The 23,898-nt window shown below is 40.9% G+C and overlaps 1 protein-coding gene across 2 annotated transcripts in view; it reads left to right on the top strand.

The window, feature by feature from the left end:
- Positions 1-6,935: 6,935 nt before the first annotated feature.
- Positions 6,936-23,898, top strand: part of LOC133653311 (DNA (cytosine-5)-methyltransferase 3B-like) — a 56,263-nt gene continuing 39,300 nt past the window's right edge. The window contains exons 1-4 of one of the 2 annotated variants that reach the window (XM_062052462.1): positions 17,490-17,534; positions 17,761-17,820; positions 19,420-20,760; positions 20,829-20,981. In XM_062052462.1, coding sequence (XP_061908446.1) covers positions 17,776-17,820; positions 19,420-20,760; positions 20,829-20,981 — 1,539 coding nt within the window. In that variant the 5' untranslated portion in view covers positions 17,490-17,534; positions 17,761-17,775. Of the gene's footprint in view, positions 7,036-17,489; positions 17,535-17,760; positions 17,821-19,419; positions 20,761-20,828; positions 20,982-23,898 lie in introns of those variants that run through there. The other variant, XM_062052463.1, reaches the window with a different exon arrangement.

Raw genomic sequence — 23,898 nt, 5'->3', positions numbered from 1 at the left:
GGTACATACCCTTTTAATAGATGATTGCTTTGAGACAAATGCCAAAAAGACCAGATTAGCTCCTCTTGTAGCTCAGCCATTCTTTCACATAGCTTGGTGCTTAACGCTTCATTTTGTTCACACACTTGTCTACTTTCGACACAAGCTAACTGATAGCATGCTAACGTTAGCTTGCTTGCATGCTAACGTTAGCTTGCTTGCATGCTAACAGAAGCATGATTTTTTTTTTCTTCTAAATTTGCTTCTGTTTACCACTTCAACTTTTATTATTATAGCTCCGCATGTTTCTCTTACGATTAATACGGGAAGGAGCGGCCAACGAACCCCCACATATGTTATACCGTCGGAAAGGTTTCACTCGCGCCTACGGGGGTACTTTAAGTTCGCAACATTTCGTAATACCATGGTGACGCTATTCACGAATATAGAAAAAATGGGCCAACTGAATGGGTACATACCCTTTTAATGGACGAATGCTCTGAGACAAACGCCAAAAATACAAGATTAGCTCCACTTGTAGCTTATATTCACATGGAAGCTGTTCAAATGTGACTTTGTAATGCACACTTGGCACTGGCAATGAAACAAAAGAGGAAAACTGAAGCAAAGAGGCACATTGTAAACACAAAATGCTGATTCTGACAATACTAGCACAAAAAATTGTCTTTAAATGCAAAAATGTTTTTGCCTTTTTACAAAGTGAAAAACACATCAAATGAAAGCTTTAAGCAGCTTTTAAGAAGTCCTCGTCCACCTCCTGGGTTTTGTCATTTTCTGTTGACACTCATAAATGAACCACATCGGACCTTATGGACTCACCATTAATGTTTATCACCATGCCCCGCCCACATGCTGTGGCGCAGTTTGACATCACCCTTATGTCTTATATACAGGAATTTTATTTGGCCTTGTTTGGTCAAAGTCCTGCTGAGGAGGAGTTCATCAAAACACCACTCCACATTTTGGCATAAAATTGGCGGTCCAAATGAAAATGAAAATGGCCGACGCATCCCCGTCATTAGTTGGTGTGCCAAACATCACAGTAAAACCAGTAAGGTCCGACCAAAACTTGCTAGCATTTGCATTAAATGGTAAATGGGTTATACTCGTATAGCGCCTTTCTACCTTCAAGGTACTCAAAGTGCTTTGACTCTATTTCCACATTCACACACTGATGGAGGGAGCTGCCATGCAAGGCCCTAACCACCACCCATCAGGAGCAAGGGTGAAGTGTCTTGCTCAAGGACACAGACGTGACTAGGTTGGTAGAAGCTGGGGATCGAACCAGGAACCCACACCGTCCCGAGGAGGTTGGCGAGGGCTTGTGGAACGCTGCTTAAAGCTTTCATTTGATTGGTTTTTCATTTTATAAAAAAATAATTCATTCATTTGTCATTCATTCATTCATTTATTTGATGTGTTTTTCATTTTGTAAAAAGGCAAAAAAGCTAGAGATGGAAATAACTGTGAAGGTAGAAAGTGAGTGAGAAGAAGTGGATGATATTCAATGAATGACAAAAAGACATCATTAAAAAAAAACCTACACTGAACGGTGGACATGTATCCATAAAACTAAAGAAAAGCTACCGATTGTGTGTTTGACATAGAGTTAAAGGTAAATTGAGCAAATTGGCTATTTCTGGCAATTTATTGAAGTGTGTATCAAACTGGTAGCCCTTCGCATTAATCAGTACCCAAGAAGTAGCTCTTGCTTTCAAAAAGGTTGGTGACCCCTGATCTAGACTATATAGTGTAGTGTCATAATATACATACTGCCATACATCTAGACTATTTAGTGTAGTGTCATGATATACAAACCCTGTTTCCATATGAGTTGGGAAATTGTGTTAGGTGTAATTATAAACGGAATACAATGATTTGCAAATCATTTTCAAGCCATATTCAGTTGAATATGCTACAAAGACAACATATTTGATGTTTAAACTGATAAACTTTTTTTTTTTTGCAAATAATCATTAACTTTAGAATTTGATGCCAGCAACACATGACAAAGAAGTTGGGAAAGGTGGCAATAAATACTGATAAAGTTGAGGAATGCTCATCAAACACTTATTTGGAACATCCAACAGGTGTGCAGGCTAATTGGGAACAGGTGGGTGCCATGATTGGGTATAAAAACAGCTTCCCAAAAAAATGCTCAGTCATTCACAAACAAGGATGGGGCGAGGGTCACCACTTTGTCAACAAATGCGTGAGCAAATTGTTGAACAGTTTAAGAAAAACCTTTCTCAAGCAGCTATTGCAAGGAATTTAGGGATTTCACCATCTACGCTCCGTAATATCATCAAAGGGTTCAGAGAATCTGGAGAAATCACTGCACGTAAGCAGCTAAGCCCGTGACCTCCCATCCCTCAGGCTGTACTGCATCAACAAGCGACATCAGTGTGTAAAGGATATCACCACATGGGCTCAGGAACACTTCAGAAACCCACTGTCAGTAACTACAGTTGGTCGCTACATCTGTAAGTGCAAGTTTAAACTCTCTTATGCAAGGCAAAATCCGTTTATCAACAACACCCAGAAACGCCGTCAGCTTCGCTGGGCCTGAGCTCATCTAAGATGGACTGATACAAAGTGGAAAAGTGTTCTGTGGTCTGACGAGTCCACATTTCAAATTGTTTTTGGAAACTGTGGACATCGTGTCCTCCGGACCAAAGAGGAAAAGAACCATCCGGATTGTTCTAGGGTGAAAGTGTAAAAGGCAGCATGTGTGATGGTATGGGGGTGTATTAGTGCCCAAGACATGGGTAACTTACACATCTGTGAAGGCGCCATTAATGCTGAAAGGTATATACAGCTTTTGGAGCAACATATGTTGTTATCATGGACGCCCCTGCTTATTTCAGCAAGACAATGCCAAGCCATGTGATACATTAACGTGGCTTCATAGTAAAAGAGTGCGGGTACTAGACTGGCCTGCCTGTAGTCCAGACCTGTCTCCCGTTGAAAATGTGTGGCGCATTATGAAGCCTAAAATAGCACAAGGGAGACCCCCGGACTGTTGAACAACGTAAGCTGTACATCAAGCAAGAATGGGAAAGAATTCCACCTGAGAAGCTTCAAAAATGTGTCTCCTCAGTTCCCAAACCTTTACTGAGTGTTGTTAAAAGGAAAGGCCATGTAACACAGTGGTGAACATGCCCTTTCCCAACTACTTTGGCACGTGTTGCAGCCATGAAATTCTAAGTTAATTATTATTTGCAAAAAAAAAAAAAAGTTTATGAGTTTGAACATCAAATATGTTGTCTTTGTAGAGCATTCAACTGAATATGGGTTGAAAAGGATTTGCAAATCATTGTACTCCGTTTATATTTACATCTAACACAATTTCCCAACTCATATGGAAACGGGGTTTGTACATACTGCAATACATCTAGAGCAGGGGTCACCAACGCGGTGCCCGCGGGCACCAGGTAGCCCGTAAGGACCAGATGAGTAGCCCGCTGGCCTGTTCTAAAAATAGCTCAAATAGCAGCACTTACCAGTGAGCTGCCTCTATTTTTTAAATGTTATTTATTTACTAGCAAGCTGGTCTCGCTTTGCCCGACATTTTTAATTCTAAGAGAGACAAAACTCAAATAGAATTTGAAAATCCAAGAAAATATTTTAAAGACTTGGTCTTCACTTGTTTAAATAAATTCATTAATTTTTTTACTTTGCTTCTTATAACTTCCAGAAAGACAATTTTAGAGAAAAAATACAACATTAAAAATGATTTTAGGATTTTTAAACACATATACCTTTTTACCTTTTAAATTCCTTCCTCTTCTTTCCTGACAATTTAAATCAATGTTCAAGTAAATTTATTTTTTTTATTGTAAAGAATAATAAATAAATTTCAATTTAATTCTTCATTTTAGCTTCTGTTTTTTCGATGAAGAATATTTGTGAAATATTTCTTCAAACTTATTATGATTAAAATTCCAAAAAAATATTCTGGCAAATCTAGAAAATCTGTAGAATCAAATTTAAATCTTATTTCAAAGTCTTTTGAATTCCTTTTAAAATTTTTGTTCTGGAAAATCTAGAAGAAATAATGATTTGTCTTTGTTAGAAATATAGCTTGGTCCAATTTGTTATATATTCTAACAAAGTGTAGATTGGATTTTAAACCTATTTAAAACATGTCATCAAAATTCTAAAATTAATCTTAATCAGGAAAAATTACTAATGATGTTCCCTAAATTCTTTTTTTAAGTTTTTCTCTTCTTTTTTTTGGTTGAATTTTAAAGAGTCGAAATTGAAGATAAACTATGTTTCAAAATGTAATTGTCATTTTTTTTGTGTTTTCTCCTCTTTTAAACCGTTCAATTAAGTGTAAATATAATTAATTATTAATAATAACATAGAGTTACAGGTAAATTGAGCAAATTGGCTATTTCTGGCAATTAATTTAAGTGTGTATCAAACTGGTAGCCCTTCGCATTAATCACTACCCAAGAAGTAGCTCTTGGTTTCAAAAAGGTGGGTGACCCCTGATCTAGACTATTTAGGAAACATGTTATTATTTGAAATACATAAATTGTTAAATTTTAGCAGACATATTGGGTATATTTGCACAAAGTATCGGTATCGCCGATTCCAGCCTGAATTTTACTCTGTATTGGATCGGAAAGAAAATCAGCAGTATCGCACATCACCATCGACACGGTAAAATAATTACATTGGCTATCAACGCTGTTTGAATACAACTTTTGTCAATAATATCACATGAACGCGCAGTTAGCTAGCGTATCGCGAACATGGTTAGCTAACAGTTCGGTGAAGAAGGTTAGCAAACAGTTGAGTGATCGATCTCTCTCACTCACTCACTCACTACTTGCTGTCCATATCCTACAAAGTCAGACCTACACTGTTCCAATATCCATTTCTCTGTTCTCAATTGTTGATGACTGATGATAACAACCAAACAGTTGGGTGAAGAAGGTTAGCAAACAGTTGGGTGAAGGTTAGCAAACAGTTGGGTGAAGAAGGTTAGCAAACAGTTGGGTGAAGAAGGTTAGCAAACAGTTGGGTGAAGAAGGTTCGCAAACAGTTGGGTGAACATGGTTAGCAAACAGTTGGGTGAAGAAAGTTAGCAAACAGTTGGGTGAACATGGTTAGCAAACAGTTGGGTGAAGAAGGTTCGCAAACATTGGGTGAAGAAGGTTAGCAAACAGTTGGGTGAAGAAGGTTCGCAAACAGTTGGGTGAAGAAGGTTAGCAAACAGTTGGGTGAACATGGTTAGCAAATAGTTGGGTGAAGAAGGTTCGCAAACAGTTGGGTGAAGAAGGTTAGCAAACAGTTGGGTGAACATGGTTAGCAAACAGTTGGGTGAAGAAGGTTCGCAAACAGTTGGGTGAACATGGTTAGCAAACAGTTGGGTGAAGAAGGTTAGCAAACAGTTGGGTGAAGAAGGTTAGCAAACAGTTGGGTGAAGAAGGTTCGCAAACAGTTGGGTGAACATGGTTAGCAAACAGTTGGGTGAAGAAGGTTAGCAAACAGTTGGGTGAAGAAGGTTAGCAAACAGTTGGGTGAAGAAGGTTAGCAAACAGTTGGGTGAAGAAGGTTCGCAAACAGTTGGGTGAACATGGTTAGCAAACAGTTGGGTGAAGAAGGTTAGCAAACAGTTGGGTGAAGAAGGTTCGCAAACAGTTGGGTGAACATGGTTAGCAAACAGTTGGGTGAAGAAGGTTAGCAAACAGTTGGGTGAAGAAGGTTAGCAAACAGTTGGGTGAAGAAGGTTCGCAAACAGTTGGGTGAACATGGTTAGCAAACAGTTGGGTGAAGAAGGTTCGCAAACAGTTGGGTGAACATGGCTAGCAAACAGTTGGGTGAAGAAGGTTAGCAAACAGTTGGGTGAGCAGCATGTAACCACATGAAATAGTTTCAGTCGGTGTGGCAAACAAAGAGAGTGAAAGTGTAGATAGCAAACAAAGACAGTGAAAGTGTGGATAGCAAACAAAGACAGTGAATTATCATGAATTGATTAACGTGTACCTCGACTTAAAGAAGTGTAAAAACTTATTGGGGTGTTACCTTTTAGTGGTCAATTGTAGGGAATATGTACTGTACTGTGCAATCTACTAATACAAGTGAAAAAATGAAAGTGTGGATAGAAAAGGTGGAAATGGCGCCAAGGTATAGATACTGACCGGGGGTGGGGGTGGGGGTTGGGGTGAGGGGATTCTCCTTGGGCGGGGGCCCCCGGGGGCCCTCAGTCTTGTTGCTGCTGCTTTAAATGCCGACAAGCAGCGAAGGAGCCATGGTAAGTCTCTTCTCTGCATCACTATTTACACTTTAGTTGCTAAAACACGAGCTTGGCCGCCATGCTGTTTTAAATGAATATGTCGTCATGCGGTGCTTTGTACTTCTATAACACACTTGCATAGACACCATTAATCATGTAACATGAATAATAACCGTGTTCTATAACGTTCATGTGAGGCATTCTACTGCACGTAATGTAGCAACAACAAATATCTAGATGTTTGTTAGCCGAGCACATGCGTGTTGTTTACATCACTTATAGCGAGCTTGCATTTACTTCCCAGTCAAGTCAACCTCCTTGCGGGTTATTTGCGTCAGCTGTGGTACTCTGGAGCACGCCAGTGTGGAGTTGAATGTTATTGTGGAGTTGAATGTTTGTGTGGAGTTGAATGTTAGTGTGGAGTTGAATGTTTGTTAGGCGCCATTGTGTGCAGCACTCTTTCAGCATGCCCGCCATGTTGCCTTCTCAGCGACGGGACAATGTCCGCGCGCGGCTGACCTGAGGTCAGGCGAGTGTTTCTCACCGCCGCGTAACACCCCGGTCGCAATCTGACCCCAGATCAGTCTATAGAAGTTTGGATCTTATTGATTCCATTGGTCAAAGGTTGTTCCAGCTGCGGTGTGATTGGATAAGAGGCAGCTACTTCCGGTCTTCACTGGTTTCAACTTCCGAGTGGGAGGGACACGAAGTTCGCCGTGGCTTTATTTTGTAATAAACTTTCATGTGTTTTTTTTTTATAAACTGGTATTAACAACCAACATAAGGTATGTTTTTTTTAATGTCGTTTTAAAAAGTCTGTATTTTACCATGAACAGGCAAAATGAGCGTTCGCTCTATGCTAGCTATCCCAGCATGCATTGCGTTACGTTTTTGATTGATTGATTGATTGATTGATTGAAACTTTTATTAGTAGATTGCACAGTGAATTACATATTCCGTACAATTGACCACTTAATGGTAACACCCCAATAAGTTTTTCAACTTGTTTAAGTCGGGGTCCACTTAAATTGATTCATGATACAGATACATACTATTTTCATAATACAGTCATCACACAAGTTAATCATCAGAGTATATACATTGAATTATTTACATTATTTAAAATCAAGGGGGTGGGTTAGGATTGGGTGGTATCAACACTTCAGTCATCAACAATTGCATCATCAGAGAAAGTTAGTTTAGGGTTGAAGTTGCCTGGAGGTGTTGTTTTAGTGCGGTTTTGAAGGAGGATAGAGATGCCCTTTCTTTTATACCTGTTGGGAGTGCATTCCACATTGATGTGGCATAGAAAGAGAATGAGTTAAGACCTTTGTTAGATGGGAATCTGGGTTTAACGTGGTTAGTGGAGCTCCCCCTGGTGTTGTGGTTATGGCGGTCATTTACGTTAAGGAAGTAGTTTGACATGTACTTCGGTATCAGGGAGGTGTAGCGGATTTTATAGACTAGGCTCAGTGCAAGTTGTTTAACTCTGTCCTCCACCCTGAGCCAGCCCACGTGTCTTTTTTTAATTTTTATAAACCTTTATTTATACATTTCAACATTTACAAACAGTTGACAAATAATAATCAAAGTAAGTACAAAAACTGTACAAAACAGCGCCAGGGGGTTGTAAATTCAAAGTAACTAAAATAGAATGCAAAATATATATATATATATATATATGTACAGCTCCACTAATGGACATTGGAGTGTTACTTTCAAAGGCAAAATTAAAGTATTGCTCGAAACATAATTTTATATGGGACTTTATTGTATTATATGTTAAGTTAAGTTAAGTTAAAGTACCAATGATTGTGTATAGTACATGTTCCAAAAAGAAAAAAAGCATAAAACACCACCAGAATTAGAGATATTACAAGTCAAAGTCTCTATAGAATCTCCTCTCTGGTCAACAAAAGCACCTTGAGGATTCTAGCGGGAACTCTCGTTCAACCCTTTTTCGATTACGCATGCACCTCCTGGTACCCTAGCACCTCCAAAACCCTCAAATCTAGACTTCAAACATCCCAGGACAAGCTAGTCAGATTACTTCTAGACCTCCACCCTAGATCCCACCTCACTCCTACCCACTTCTCCAAAGTGGGCTGGCTCAGGGTGGAGGACAGAGTTAAACAACTTGCACTGAGCCTAGTCTATAAAATCCGCTACACCTCCCTGATACCGAAGTACATGTCAAACTACTTCCTTAACGTAAATGACCGCCATAACCACAACACCAGGGGGAGCTCCACTAACCATGTTAAACCCAGATTCCCATCTAACAAAGGTCTTAACTCATTCTCTTTCTATGCCACATCAATGTGGAATGCACTCCCAACAGGTGTAAAAGAAAGGGCATCTCTATCCTCCTTCAAAACCGCAATAAAAGTTCACCTCCAGGCAGCTACAACCCTAAACTAACACCCTCCCCGGATTGTTAATAATCAAATGTAAATAATCAAATGTAGATACTTTTTCTTATGCCTTCTGATCTCTCTCTCTCTCTCTCTCTCTCTCTCTCTCTCTCTCTCTCTCTCTCTCTCTTTCTCTCTCTCTCTCTCTCTCTCTCTCTCTCTCTCTCTCTCTCTCTATGTCTATGTCCACTACTTACTGTACATATCCTACCAAGTCAGACCTACACTGTTCCAATATCCATTTCTCTGTTCTCAATTGTTGATGACTGATGATAACAACCAAACCTAACCCCCCACCCCCACGCCCCGGATTGTAAATAATGTAAATAATTAAATGGGATTATTTTGTGCGATGACTGTATTATGATGTTAGTATATATCTGATAGTATATATCTGTATCATGAATCAATTTAAGTGGACCCCGACTTAAACAAGTTGAAAAACTTATTCGGGTGTTACCATTTAGTGGTCAATTGTACGGAATATGTACTTCACTGTGCAACCTACTAATAAAAGTTTCAATCAATCAAAAGTGATGAAGCTTAGTGTTACGCTCATGACTTGGTGTAACTAAACATTACCCTATAAGATGAAGGTAATTGAATTTTATTGATATTTGAAATGTATTCAATGTTTATAAATGAATATTTAAATATACTAAATGTAAAAAAGGGAATAAATATTCAAAATAAAATCATTAAATGAAATCAAGTTTAGTTACACCATCATGAGCGCAACACAAGGTTGTAAAAGTTTCAACTACAATTCTAAATAAGATGTCAAAAGCAAACACACACAGCTTAAAGATTGATCAATACCTATTTAAATTTAGTAATACATAAATATGATGATTTATCAAAATATAAAAGAAATATACCTGAACAGAACGCTCATGATGGTTACACCAAAAAGTAACGCTATGAATCGCGTTTTTCCAAGTTTTTGGGGCATTTTTAGGCTATTTCCAAGCATCGCCTTTTTATTATCGTTGATTTTAAATGGTCAAACTAATGCATATTATATATGCATGCCTTAGTAAACAAAAAAAAAGTCATATTTATTTTGATTGTTACATTTTGAAGTACATTTGTGCAGGTGGGTGCGAATGTAGCCATTACCAGAGCTGTACACCTTTATATATATATAGCAAACAAAGTGCAAAGCCATAGGCTCACTCAATTTCAGTAAATATCTTAAATTTGGAACACAGCATCATCGTTTTCACAGCTTTTTGCTTGTTAGAGGTAGAGAGTGTTTTAACATAGAGTTGTAATTCTTTTTTAAAGGCACAAAAAACAGGTCGGGTATTGAGAAACTTACATTTATGAATATAAAACTTAGCCAATAGTATCATGAGGTTGCAAAGGTAACATTCCTTTTCAAATGTATTTTCATACAGTGTAAACCCAAATAGCACAAATGTGTCATGAATATTGTCCAGGATGAAGCGACAGATGCCTGCCATAGTGATTCATTACGTGTTTAATGAAAACAAAACGATTACTTGCACCTTTTAGTTTGGGACCTGAGCACTAAAGTAATCATAACAATAAATAAAAAAAATTCTCCTAATTTTTTTTTCAGTCATAGTAATGGAAGGTCAGAAACTTTAATCATCCCAAATAAGTAAATAAACACAAATAAAATTGACTGCAATTTCTGTTAGTAAAAATAGAATGAATTTATCTTGGAATGCAAAAAAACGAACTAAAAGACTTTATTTTGTTGCTACCACTTCCCAACAAAACTCCCACAGAGGACCTTTGGCTTTGCAATCATTAGTGATGTGTCTTTCTGATCCGATACTGAGTCAAATTCAGGCTGGTATCGGCGATACCGATCTGATACTCTGTGCAGCTATACTTAATGTGTCTGGTAAAAAAAAATAATCATCTACAATCGATATATGATATCGTCGTCGGCGGTCACTCGAAACGAGTATGACTGTCCTCCGTAGGATATGGAGGACGCCTGTGCGTGGAATCTTTTAATGTGGGGAGACTGGTGCACGGTCAGCCACCACACAATCCTTGGCATTGAGCGGGCCAGGGTCCAGTGGCATGGAGACCAAGACGACTGGGGACCCGACTTTGCTGCAGCCTTCATCCGCCTTCCCAGCCGTTGTGGTGCATTCCGCTGCCGCCATCTTCCGCCTGGTCCACCGTTGAGGCGGTTTTCACTATTCGCCCATAGCTGGGGTTATTTACCCATAGCTGGGACAGGGGTTGACTGGGCACCAGGGCATGTCCACACACCGGTGGGCCTGCATGCCCCGTCTCTGGGGCCCCCTGCTGCTCCGAGATCCCGTACAACTTAGCCTGGAACCACGAGGTTCCAGTTACCGTGTGTGGCCACGAGGAGGCATGTACGAGTCTTGACAATGGAGAGGCTATGTACCGGCTGAGGAGGCTTATGCACTCGGCTCCTCTTTTCGCCCTCTGAGACAGAGGGCTAGCCGGCGGCACTAGCTGAAAGCAATGAGTATCAGGCAGAAGCAGCATGCAGCATAGCAAGCAAAAGCGGCATGCAGCATGCACTAACTACAGGTACTACTACTCCAAGGCTACTGCACTAGACGCATCACATCGCCCTGTGCGATGTTTTCTGCACACACACACATATATGATATAACATACAGGGTGTCATACTGCACCAAATGCATGTTTATATTCAACTCTGTATATACTTATAGTGTCTCCAGACAGCCTACAATAAACACATAGATACACGTTCTGTTTTATAATACAAGGTATCCACGGGCTCTTAAAAAGTCTTGAATCCAACAATTTGAATTTAAGGCCCTAACATGTCTAAAATCTCTTAAATGCGATTTTGAAAGGTCTTATACCTTTATTTACGGTACTTTTATTTAAAAACGTGCACAAACTTCTGTCTTGCTTTAAAATGTTTGGATTTTTGAGGACGCTATAACGTAACTACAAAAGGGAAGTCAAGCAGGCTACCTGTGCTGCCCCGTCAGAAATGGATACAGTCTAGCATAGCAGCGGAGAAAACCTCACAAAAGCCCACAGCAAAGCCAAACGACTTGCGTAAGACGGGTTAAGTGCAAGTTCAACGATTTGTGTCTCCAGAACCATCAATTCAATGCATGCTTGAAGCCGTTGGATGGAGACTTATGAAATTGTGAAGGACCGTGTGCAGCCATTGAGGAAGGAAGCATTTGTAAACATTGCCGTGATATTGAATGCAGTGATGATGTATAAGTCCAAAATCTGAGATAAGTCTGTGTCAAAATATGCTTAAACACTTGCAAAACTATACAACAAGTTAATCCTCAAAGGAGTGTCATGTGGGTAAAATTGAGATCAATATGAGATGTTTAGTAGTGAAATCATACTATTACATTTCTCTGTGCTAGTAGTGTACTCAGCAGTGAAACTATCAAATGCTTTCATTTGACCAAAAATGGACAGTGCGCCTAATGTACGGAATACTTTTGGTTGTGCTTACCGACCTCGAAGCAATTTTATTTAGTGCATGGTGTAATGATAAGTGCGGCCAGTAGATGGCAGTCACACATAAGAGATACGTGTAGACTGCAATATGATGCCAGTAAACAACACCAAAAATTGAAAATGTTCCATTGAAAATAAAGAAAATTACACACGGCACTCAAAAGTCGGTCAAAATGTTTTAGTACGACTTTGATACCGCACCGCTTGATGGATTGTCGGCCATTACGGCTACCGTAGTCAGAGATACAAGTATTACTATGGTGTGTGTATAAGGACTGCAAAATGGCACCCGTAGCAGACATATTATCTGCCGTTTTGTTTCACAATAATATTCAAAAGTAACCTTTCTTACCTTCTGGTACCTGCTGATCTGTATTTGGGATCTGCATAAGTCCTGAAAAATTGCGCGCGTCCGCCTTTGTAGTCTGTGACGACCTCGTAATTCATAATCTTCTTCTTCTCTATCTTCTTGTTATGTGACATTCACCTTCCACTGTTGCCATTTCTAATATAAAGTTGTGTAAAGTTCTTACTTCTATCTGTCAGTAAACTCACCATGAAAGCACTAAAACATACCGGTATAGTGAGTTGACATTATTCCCCCAAGGAACTTTAGTTATTAGAGAGTTCCGATCGGACGGCTTTTCACGGGACACATTTCGGGCGTTGTTGTTGCACTAGTGAGCCGCGGATGAGGAGATGCTGCTCCGTTATTGATTGAAGTAAAGTCTCAATGTCATTAAAACAGTTAACGGCATCTTTTGACACTTCTTCCACTCCTGTCCTTGCACGCTACACCGCTACAACAAAGATGACGGGGAGAAGACACTGTCAAAGTGGAGGCACGTAAATAAAATGGCGCATCCTGAAGAGACTGTCAGAAAGTGACTTGAAGATGATGTGTAAAACATCATCTATGCAACATTTTGAGCAAAGAATCAGCATTACATGTTATGTAGACCACAAGGAAGTCTTTTACATTTAGAAAATAATCATAATAATACGACTCCTTTAATGCACCTTAAAATCCGGTGCGCCTTTTGTATGAAAAAAGATCAAAAATAGACCCACTCATCGGCAGTGCGCCTTATAATCCGCTGCGTCCTATGGTCCGGAAAATATGGTAATCCTCGTTTATTAGCAGAGGTGGGTAGAGTAGCCAGAAATTGTACTCAAGTAAGAGTACTGTTACTTTAGAGATGTATTACTCAGGTAAAAGTAAGGAGTAGTCACTCAAATATTTACTTGAGTAAAAGTAAAAAGTATGTTGTGAAAAAACTGAGTAACTGATGAGTAACCTGTTCCTTTAATGATGACGGCAACAAATAATGCACAAAAACATAAAAATAGCAATGAGCAAATTCAGAGCCAGGAATATCTCTTAAGCAACTAAAACAATAATATATATTAAATAATAATACATTAACATAAAATAAATAAAGGCAAATTGAGCCACAATAACTTAACAGCACCATAGGCTCAGTAGGCAGATATTACAAAGGAAAATAACAAGTTAGCCTTTACGCAAACCATAAACTGATAGGTGTGGGCTGCACCTGGGAACACACTGTGCACTTCTGATTAGTGATTGTATGCATGTGTGTGTGTGTGTGCGACTGTGCGTGTGTGTGTGTGTGTCTCTGTCTGTCTATGAGGCTGCAGTGCGTTAATAAATGTCCCCACACGATGTACATTTGACAGTCATTCATAGCAGGGAAGCTAACATCAGCCTACGGTGACAGCCAAAATATCTACTAACGTTACTTACCACCATGTGCTTCCTCAAATTTGATGTTGAGTTCATGTAAGCTTAAGCTTGTTGTTGTTTGCCGCTGAAACTTTATGTGCAGTTAATCATGTGACCGCCTGACTCTGTTGGATTGGTGAAACGAAGTCAAACGTCACCAGTGACTGTATTTGATTGGTGAAACGGAGTCAAACGTCACCAGTGACTGTATTTGATTGGTGAAACGGAGTCAAACGTCACCAGTGACTGCATTTGATTGGTGAAACGGAGTCAAAGGTCACCAGTGACTGTATTTGATTGGTGAAACGGAGTCAAAGGTCACCAGTGGCTGTATTTGATTGGTGAAACTGAGTCAAACGTCACCAGTGACTGCATTTGATTGGTGAAACGGAGTCAAACGTCACCAGTGACTGCATTTGATTGGTGAAACGGAGTCAAACGTCACCAGTGACTGCATTTGATTGGTGAAACGGAGTCAAACGTCACCAGTGACTGCATTTGATTGGTGAAACGCAGGCATGCGATAGATCCTACTTTGAAGGTCTGTCTGACAAACCAAAACAAACAAAGCGTGCATTAACAGACGGATAAAAATCAGTAGCGAGTAGCGAGCTGAATGTAGATAAATGGAGCGGAGTAAAAGTAGCGTTTCTTCTCTATAAATATACTCAAGTAAAAGTAAAAGTATGTTGCATTAAAACTACTCTTAGAAGTACAATTTATCCCAAAAGTTACTCAAGTAGATGTAACGGAGTAAATGTAGCGCGTTACTACCCACCTCTGTTTATTAGCAATATGTTTTCCAAAAAGTCATCCATACATAGCAGATACAAAATGAGCTGAGCAAATGTGAATGTTATCCATATTAATCACGTTTATATTCAGTTTGAGGCTTGCAATCCATAATCGCCGTCTTTCATTTTAGACAAGCGCTTTTTTTCCACAACTTTGTGCAGATCCAGTAGTACTGTAGATACAGTATATTACTGTAGATGTTTTTATCTCTTTGCTCAATTCTGACGTCTGCAAAAGTGAACCATTTAGCTTTAGCAGACATGCTAACTGTCCCTTTCACAGACAGTATATTGTTGTGCTTTCCTCTACCATTGCTGAAGTAGATGTGACATGAAACACTGCATATGAAGCACACTGCACCTCGTGCAAGACAACACTTCTATGGCAAATGTGAAAAAATGGCTGTTCTGATGTTTACTAATATTTTTTTCGCTTAGTGTACAATAGAGAGTCTTGTGTAGTCCAGCGTGAAAGAGCACATACAAGTCATTCTGGACCTCTAATTCGCCCCCATGTCTTTTTGTCCCTGTGCACGTGAAATTCTATTCATTTTGGTCTTAAAAAACTCATAGAAAATCCGCAAATTTGACGTGTTCAAACCTGCAGAGTGACTCATTTGAGTTTCCAGTCATTTTCTTAAAGAAACAAAAGACAAAGTGAAGGACTGAGCACAGCCCGACACTTCATGACCTGCTGACCTGGGGGGGAAGGAAGAGTCACTCCCACCAATCACTTTTACTTTAAACTAGGCTTGTCCCATACCAACATTTTAGTACCGCCACCAAAATGTATTTTCATACTTTACTAAATAAAGGGGACCACAAAAAATGTCATTATTGTAACAACAAATGTTAGTGTACATGAAACATGTGTTTATTATTGTCATTTAGTCCTTAAATAAAATAGACAACTTGTCTTGTAGTAGTAAGTAAACAAACAAAGACTCCTAATTAGTCTGCTGACGTATGCAGTAACATATTGTGTCATTTATACACCTATTATTTTGTACACATTATGAGGGACAAACTGTAAAAAATGATTATTTGTTCATTTACTGTTAATATCTGCTTATTTTCTGTTTTAGCATGTTCTATCTACACTTCTGTTAAAATGTAATAATCACTTATTCTTCTCTTCTTTGATACTTGACATTAGATTTGGATGATACCACACATTTCGGTACAGAGCCGATACCAAGTAGTTACAGGATCATACATTGGTCATATTCAAAGTCCTCATGTGTCCAGGGACATATTTACTGACTTTATAAACATAATAAATTATGAAGAAAAAATATTTTAGTGACGATGAAAAATATCAACGTAATCAATAGTGGTATCGATTAGATACGCCCTTGTACTTGGTATCATTACAGTGGATGTCAGGTGTAGATCCACCCATGCCATTTGTTTACATTGTGACGGCGGTGAGCTATTGTATCCTCCTACAGTGTGTAGTGAAGCATGTTTAGCTATTCCATGGAGATGAGGATTAGTGATTTAGAAGTAGCTAAAACACTGAGGATGGATGTTAGCCATGTGTTAAAGCAGCTCTTCCTGAGGGTGTTTCAGTGTTGTAACTTCACCTTTATCTTTACTTTTTACACCAAAATGCGTCCATTCTCCCTTTTCTGTCTACACACTGTGTCTGCTTGTAAGTACTCTGTGTGTGTGTGCGCTGCCCAACATGCTCCTCTGCTGGTAAATCCAGCAATGTCACCACATGACGACGCACCGTCATGGCCGTTAAAAAAATTAAAAAATGGGAACTGGTTCAAACAGAGTATAGTACCGTTTTTGATTCATTAGTACCGCGATACTATACTAGTACCGGTATACCGTACAACCCTAGTTTAGACAAATCTCAATGAGTTCCTGTTCCGCCCTGAGATGGGTAGGTTGTGAGTTCCAACCCCGGCCGAGTCATACCAAAGACTATAAAAATGGGAGCCATTACCTCCCTGCTTGGCACTCAGCATCAAGGCTTGGAATTGGGGGTTAAATCACCAAAATGATTCCCGGGCACGGCTCACTGCTCCCCTCCCCTCCCAGGGAGTGGTCAAGGGTGATGGGTCAAATGCGGAGAATAATTTCGCCACACCTAGTGTGTGTGTGACTATCATTGCTACTTTAAAGGCCTACTGAAAGCCACTACTACCGACCACGCAGTCTGATAGTTTATATATCAATGATGAAATCTTAACATTGCAACACATGCCAATACGGCCGGGTTAGATTACTAAAGTGCAATTTGAAATTCCGCGCCGGAATATCCTGCTGAAAACGTCTCGGTATGATGACGCCTGCGCGTGACGTCACGGACTGTAGAGGACATTTTGGGACAGCATGGTGGCCAGCTATTAAGTCGTCTGTTTTCATCGCAAAATTCCACAGTATTCTGGACATCTGTGTGGGTGAATCTTTTGCAATTTGTTCAATGAACAATGGAGACCGCAAAGAATAAAGCTGCAGGTGGGAAGCGGTGTATTGCGGCCGGCTGCAGCAACACAAAGAAAGACGGCGTTTCATTGTTTTTATTCCCGAAAGACGACAGTCAAGCTTTACTATGGAACAGAGAGGTCAAGCGAACACGGTTGGATTGGACCACACACACACAGTACAGTGTATTATGCAGCGATCATTTTGAAAGATCGTGTTTCGAAGACGGTCCCTTGCTAATGGCAGAGATGGGCATCACCACCCGTCGACTGTTACTGAAGAAAGGTGCGGGGCCAACTATTTTCAGTGCTCCCAGTGCCAGTGCTTCGACTAGTTCAGACCACCCCACCCCCTCCACAAGTGGACAGACCGTGCGCATAAGGTCTGCATTTGCCAAAAGGGGAAGGAAGAAGGTAAGGATCGTGATTTCCAGTTTCCATAGTCATACTCACAGACATAGTCATAGACTACTCCATGAACAATGAAATAAATTAACAATAAAATAGTCTAAATATAATTATTGCTTCAAGTTCTAGTCAAGTTCTTCTGCAGTATAAAGTATCGTACATTTGCTGACATTAGTGTCAATAGATTACAATAGACAATAATATAAAGTATTGTACATTTGTACATTTACAGACAATATATGACATCATGGACAGGACGACTACGGTGGCGGATGCGATGGATGAAGATCAGGTTCGATTTGTTTTCTAAATCAATGTTCAAATGGATTACAGTTCATGCCCAATAGAGAAAGTATTCATAATTTATGTAAATGTCGTGTGCTACTCCAGCATCAATATCAGCAGCGTCCTCCTGACCGTCAGCGTCGGGTTCAAAGCGGTATGGCTCTATCCCTTGTTGCGGTTGGGCCTGGCCGAGTGGTCCTGCCACGCCCACGGCTGCCACGGCGCCTCTCACAGCATCTTCCCTATCTGAATCGCTCCCACTGCCCTCTAGTCTAGTGGTTCTTAACCTTGTTGGAGGTACTGAACCCCACCAGTTTCATATGCGCATTCACCGAACCCTCCTTTTTTTTCAAATTCAAGACAAAGTTATTATATGTTTTTGGTAACACTTTAGTATGGGGAACATATTCTAAGTAACAAAGACTTCATTTAGAGTTATTTGGTTAGGGCTAGAGGGTTAGGGTCAGGGTTAGAGGGTTAGAGGGTTAGGGTTATAATAAGGTCATGCCGAATAAGGCATTAATAAGTACTTAATAATGACTAGTTAAAAGCCAATATGTTACTAATTTGCATGTTAATAAGCAACTAATTAATGGTGAATATATTCCCCATACTAAAGTGTTACCATGTTTTTTTACTGGTGCACAAAATGAAGCGTGCATGAACATCACCTTGTTCAAACAACAAAAGCAAGACAGTGCATAAACTCACAACAAATGACACACCTGCAAATCAGTCAGCTGTTGCCGTATCCGTAATACGCCGATAGGGAGAAGTTTTTATTTACACGATGAGTCGGGTGTGTCTTGACCTCCGCCGAATCCCTGAGCCCGACTCACCGAACCCCTAGGGTTCCATCGAACCCAGGTTAAGAACCACTGCTCTAGTCCTTCACTCTCACTTTCCTCATCCACAAATCTTTCATCCTCGCTCAAATTAATGGGGAAATCGTTGCTTTCTCGGTCCGAATCGCTCTCGCTGCTGGTGGCCATGATTGTAAACAATGTGCGGATGTGAGGAGCTCCACAACCTGTGACGTCACGCTACTTCCGGTACAGGCAAGGCTTTTTTTATCAGCGACCAAAAGTTGCGAACTTTATCGTCGTTGTGCTATACTAAATCCTTTCAGCAAAAATATGGCAATATCGCAAAATGATCAAGTATGACACATAGAATGGACCTGCTATCCCCGTTTAAATAAGAACATCGCATTTCAGTAGGCCTTTAACTTTAAGTGTCAAAATATTTTGATTTGGGAATTGATGATCTGGTATCTGCTGTATCGATATTTCATTATCGATCCGCACATCATCTTTTTTCCTCCTAATTTTTGTTACCTTGCGGTGCTTTTCACTAGCGAGGCTCCTTGTCGGTGCATTCTGTGTGTGCACTCTAATGTTCCCGCCTCCACCCACCCAGACAAAGATTGTGGATGGCCGACAAGATCATTCACTCCGTTCTTTGAACAAACGGTGCACGGAGTGAACCCTCTTGCACCCTGAAAACAAACACACGCAGCAATTTATAGATGACGGCAAAGTTATGGAGTTCATTTGTATTTATAGTTGGATGTATTGATTTGTTGACTTTTGCGATATTTGTGCAGGCCAATCCCTGTCAGGAAACATGTTCTCCCACGGGTTCCCTGAAGGCTCCGCCCCTGACTGCGGGAATCACTGTGAAGTCAGAGGATATCGTAAAAAAAAAGCGCACGAGCCCACGCGGAGATGTGGTCATCATGATATCCGACGATGAAGATGAGAAGATGGATGTGATGGAGAAGAGTGGAGTGAAGAGTAAGGGCCAACGGGAAGGCAGAGTGGACAAGGATGGTTTCCACGTCACGGAGACCTTGTTGAGCCTCATGAGGACACGCTGTGAAGATCAGGGGTTCAGCTCAGACCTTCCCCTGGATGCCATCTGGAGCCCGGCTGGGCTCCAAGACCTGGCTCAGGTGTGCTCGCACTCCCCGTACTGTCTTTACCTCTTTGATCTGAAGAAGCTGAAGGTGGAACAAGGCATCCTTCTCTTGGTAAGCTACCTGGACCAGAGCCGGGGGGTTCAGGTGGTCCGTGTGCTGGGGTCTCTGAAGGTGGCCCCTGTCCTGCCACTCCTCATCTCGGAAGTTTTGGCGGCGATGCTGAAGGAGACACTGGGGACGGGCGTGTCCAACCTGACTTTTGTCTACAGCAACTGTGAGGCGCTGGAGTCTTCGGTCAGGTGCCTCTTCCCCTATGTGGTCTCTCTTTGCCGACTCCCTGACATGCTGGGGAAAGCCTGCCTGATGGCGCTGCTGGGCTCCTTCAAGAGAGCGGTGGACTTTGTGGGAGACGTCCAGGAGCACTACATACTCTGGTCCTCTGCCAGCGACGTTCTCAAGGCGGTCTTTGCTCAGCCTCCTGTGCATGTGTGCACTCCCATCTCAGAGCACCTCATGTTCCTTGTCCGCTCCATCCAGAGGATGGCGGCCAGCTGGGAGGATCTGGCGCAGGATTTTCAGTTCAAAGCCCAGATGACGGACGCTGAACTCAAGCTGCGTTTCCTCTTCCTGTCCGAGGCGCTGGAGCCCCTCCGGGATCTGGCCGAGCAAGGCGGCGTGGCAGACGTGGCCACGGAGCTGCATCTGACCTCCGAGCTGCTTCGCTCCTTCTCTTTCGCCCTCCTCCGCCCGTCCGCCGCCACACGCTTCATCGAAAGGCCCGACCGGACACTCCTGTGCGACGAGGCGGAGCGGCTTCCCGCGGCCGAGGTCACCTTCGGCTCCGGCACTCGCGACTGCCTACTGGCTGTGAACCTGGGAAAAGACAAGCGACTCAACTTCCTGAAGAATGTGACGGACTTCTACAAGGATGTACTGGACAGTTTCACCCAGAACATCCCTCAGCGCTTTGGAGACACCATGCTGAGGAACATCCAATCAGTACACCAACGTCCCAAAGACATCGACGTAAGACTTCTCCGACATTTTATCATCAGGCACCTTTCAGGACACTCACCTCCCGCCTTCCCTCGCAGTTGTCAGGTCACATGATGTCAGATCTGGGGGTGGAGTTGGGTCTGTGTGAGACGGGTTCGGATGATGCGCGGCGGCTGGAGGAAGACGTTCCCGCTTTGACCAAGTCGCTGAAGAAGCATGGCGGCAGAGGAGCTGCTCACTGCTGGACCAATGTAAGACCACACACACACACACACACACACACACACACACACACACACACACACACACGTGTCAGGTACGACCTCGTGGGGACCAATACGAAGGTTTCTCATTGTCATCCCATTGGGTTGAGTTTTTCTTGCCCTGATGTGGGATCTGAGCCGAGGATGTGGTTGTGGCCTGTGCAGCCCTTTGAGACACTCGTGATTTTGGGGTATAGAAGTCAACTTTGATTGATTGATTGAATACACACACTGCAGTACCTATGTTTGACCACTTGTCATACACACTTCACACACCGAAATCATGAACATTGACCTCCAGGGGACCATTGTAAAAATGCGGAGGGGTCTAATCAGAGGTGGGTAGAGTAGCCAGAAATTGTACTCAAGTAAGAGTACTGTTACTTTAGAGATTTATTACTCAAGTAAAAGTAAGGAGTAGTCACCCTAATATTTACTTGAGTAAAAGTAAAAAGTATGTTGTGAAAAAACTACTCAAGTACTGAGTAACTGATGAGTAACCTGTTCCTTTAATGATGACGGCAACAAATAATGCACAAAAACATAAAAATAGCAATGAGCAAATTCAGAGCCAGGAATATCTCTTAAGCAACTAAAACAATAATATATATTAAATAATAATACAATAACATTAAAAAAATGAAGGCAAATTGAGCCACAATAACTTAACAGCACCATAGGCTCAGTAGGCAGAGATTACAAAGGAAAATAACAAGTTAGCCTTTACGCAAACCATAAACTGATAGGTGTGGGCTGCACCTGGGAACACACTGTGCACTTCTGATTGGTGTTTCTATGCATGTGTGTGTGTGTGTGTGTGTGTGTGTGTGTGTGTGTGTGTGTGTGTGTGTGTGTGTGTGTGTGTGCGTGTCTCTGTCTGTCTCTCTATGAGGCTGCAGTGTGTTAATAAATGTCCCCACACGATGTACATTTGACAGTGACTCATAGCAGGGAAGCTAACATCAGCCTACGGCAGTGGTTCTCAAACATTTTTTGTCACCCCCCACTTTGGACAAGGGGGAGTTTTCAAGCCCCACCTGCCCCCATCGCCCCAACAGAACGCTAATGCCAAGCTTAACATTTTCAAATTTATCGAACATCAAGTAACATCAAGTTTTATACATTCAAACTCAATAAAATAAAATAAAATCAAGTTCAATAATAAATAAAATAACTGTGCAGCTGTGGTATAACTTGCATCAAGTTCAATATCAAATAAAATAACTTGCATCAATTCAATAATAAATAAAACAAAAGTGTTATAACTTGCATCAAGTTCAATAATAAATCAAAAAAGTGTTATAACTTGCATCAAGTTCAATAATAAATAAAAAAAAGTGTTATAACTTGCATCAAGTTCAATAATAAATCAAATAAAAGTGTTATAACTTGCATCAAGTTCAATAATAAATCAAATAACTTGCATCAAGCTCAATAATAAATAAAACAAAAGTGTTATAACTTGCATCAAGTTCAATAATAAATAAAACAAAAGTGTTATAACTTGCATCAAGTTCAATAATAAATCAAAAAAAGTGTTAACTTGCATCAAGTTCAATAATAAAACAAATAAAAGTGTCATAACTTGCATCAAGTTCAATAATAAATCAAATAACTTGCATCAAGTTCAATAATAAATGAAAATAAAAGTGCCACTTTGCAATCTTTGCCAAAAAAAGGAGGACAGGGCAAGTGAACATGAGTTTTACAGTACTCCAGCATTAGTGGCTGCAATGAGCCTGTTTTGCACTGCACAGCTTTTCAAATCGGGGTTGCAGGCTTGACACTGCCACTGTTAAAACCTCATTGAATTCGGGGCTGAGCTGCCTTGACGCGAGTGTTTCCCGGTGAATGACACATTGTGTCCAATGCGCATTTGGCGCAACCCTCTTTATTAGAGCCTGCAGCCCGTTTCTTGACTTTGCCATGCGCGCCATCAGAGCAAAAGCCCACACAGTTTTCCCATTTAAGGTCGTGTTCTTTGAGGAAACTGTCCATTATCTTGAACAGCTCATCAGCAGTGGCTCTATTTTTTATGTATTTGCAAAACAGCAAATCCTCGCACAGTGACTCGCCATTCACAAAGCTTCCGCTTAGCCCCGCCCCCATTAGTTACTGTTGCTGTCTGTCAAACTTTCGCTCCTACCTAGCAATGTAAAGCATACAGGAAAAATAAGTAATTTACATTTATCTATATAGCGGATTTCACAGACAGAATCCCAAAGTGATTTCCAGTGTGTATAGAAAATGAAAGCATAGTAAAAAAAAAAATCTAAGAATATAATAATAAAAAAATAAAAAAATCAAAGTGAAATTTCCTCCCGTTCCTCACGCCCCACCTGTCATGTCTCTATTCCCCACCAGTGGGGCGCGCCCCACACTTTGAGAAACGCTGGCCTACGGTGACAGACAAAATATCTACTAACGCTACTTACCACCATGTGCTTCCTCAAATTTGACGTTGAGTTCATGTAAGCTTAAGCTTGTTGTTGTTTGCCGCTGAAACTTTATGTGATTTAGGGCTATATAAATAAACATTGATTGATTGATTGATGTGCAGTTAATCATGTGACCGCCTGGCTCTGTTTGATTGGTGAAACGGAGTGAAACGTCACCAGTGACTGCATTTGATTGGTGAAACGCAGGCATGCGATAGATCCTACTTTGAAGGTCTGTCTGACAAACCAAAACAAACAAAGCGTGCATTAACAGATGGATAAAAATCAGTAGCGAGCTGAATGTAGATAAATGGAGCGGAGTAAAAGTAGCGTTTCTTCTCTATAAATATACTCAAGTAAAAGTAAAAGTATGTTGCATTAAAACTACTCTTAGAAGTACAATTTATCCCAAAAGTTACTCAAGTAGATGTAACGGAGTAAATGTAGCGCGTTACTACCCACCTTTG

Source organism: Entelurus aequoreus, linkage group LG07 (assembly GCF_033978785.1).
Source record: "Entelurus aequoreus isolate RoL-2023_Sb linkage group LG07, RoL_Eaeq_v1.1, whole genome shotgun sequence".
Classification (NCBI taxonomy): domain Eukaryota; kingdom Metazoa; phylum Chordata; class Actinopteri; order Syngnathiformes; family Syngnathidae; genus Entelurus; species Entelurus aequoreus.
This window is presented reverse-complemented; position numbering and strand designations above follow the sequence as displayed.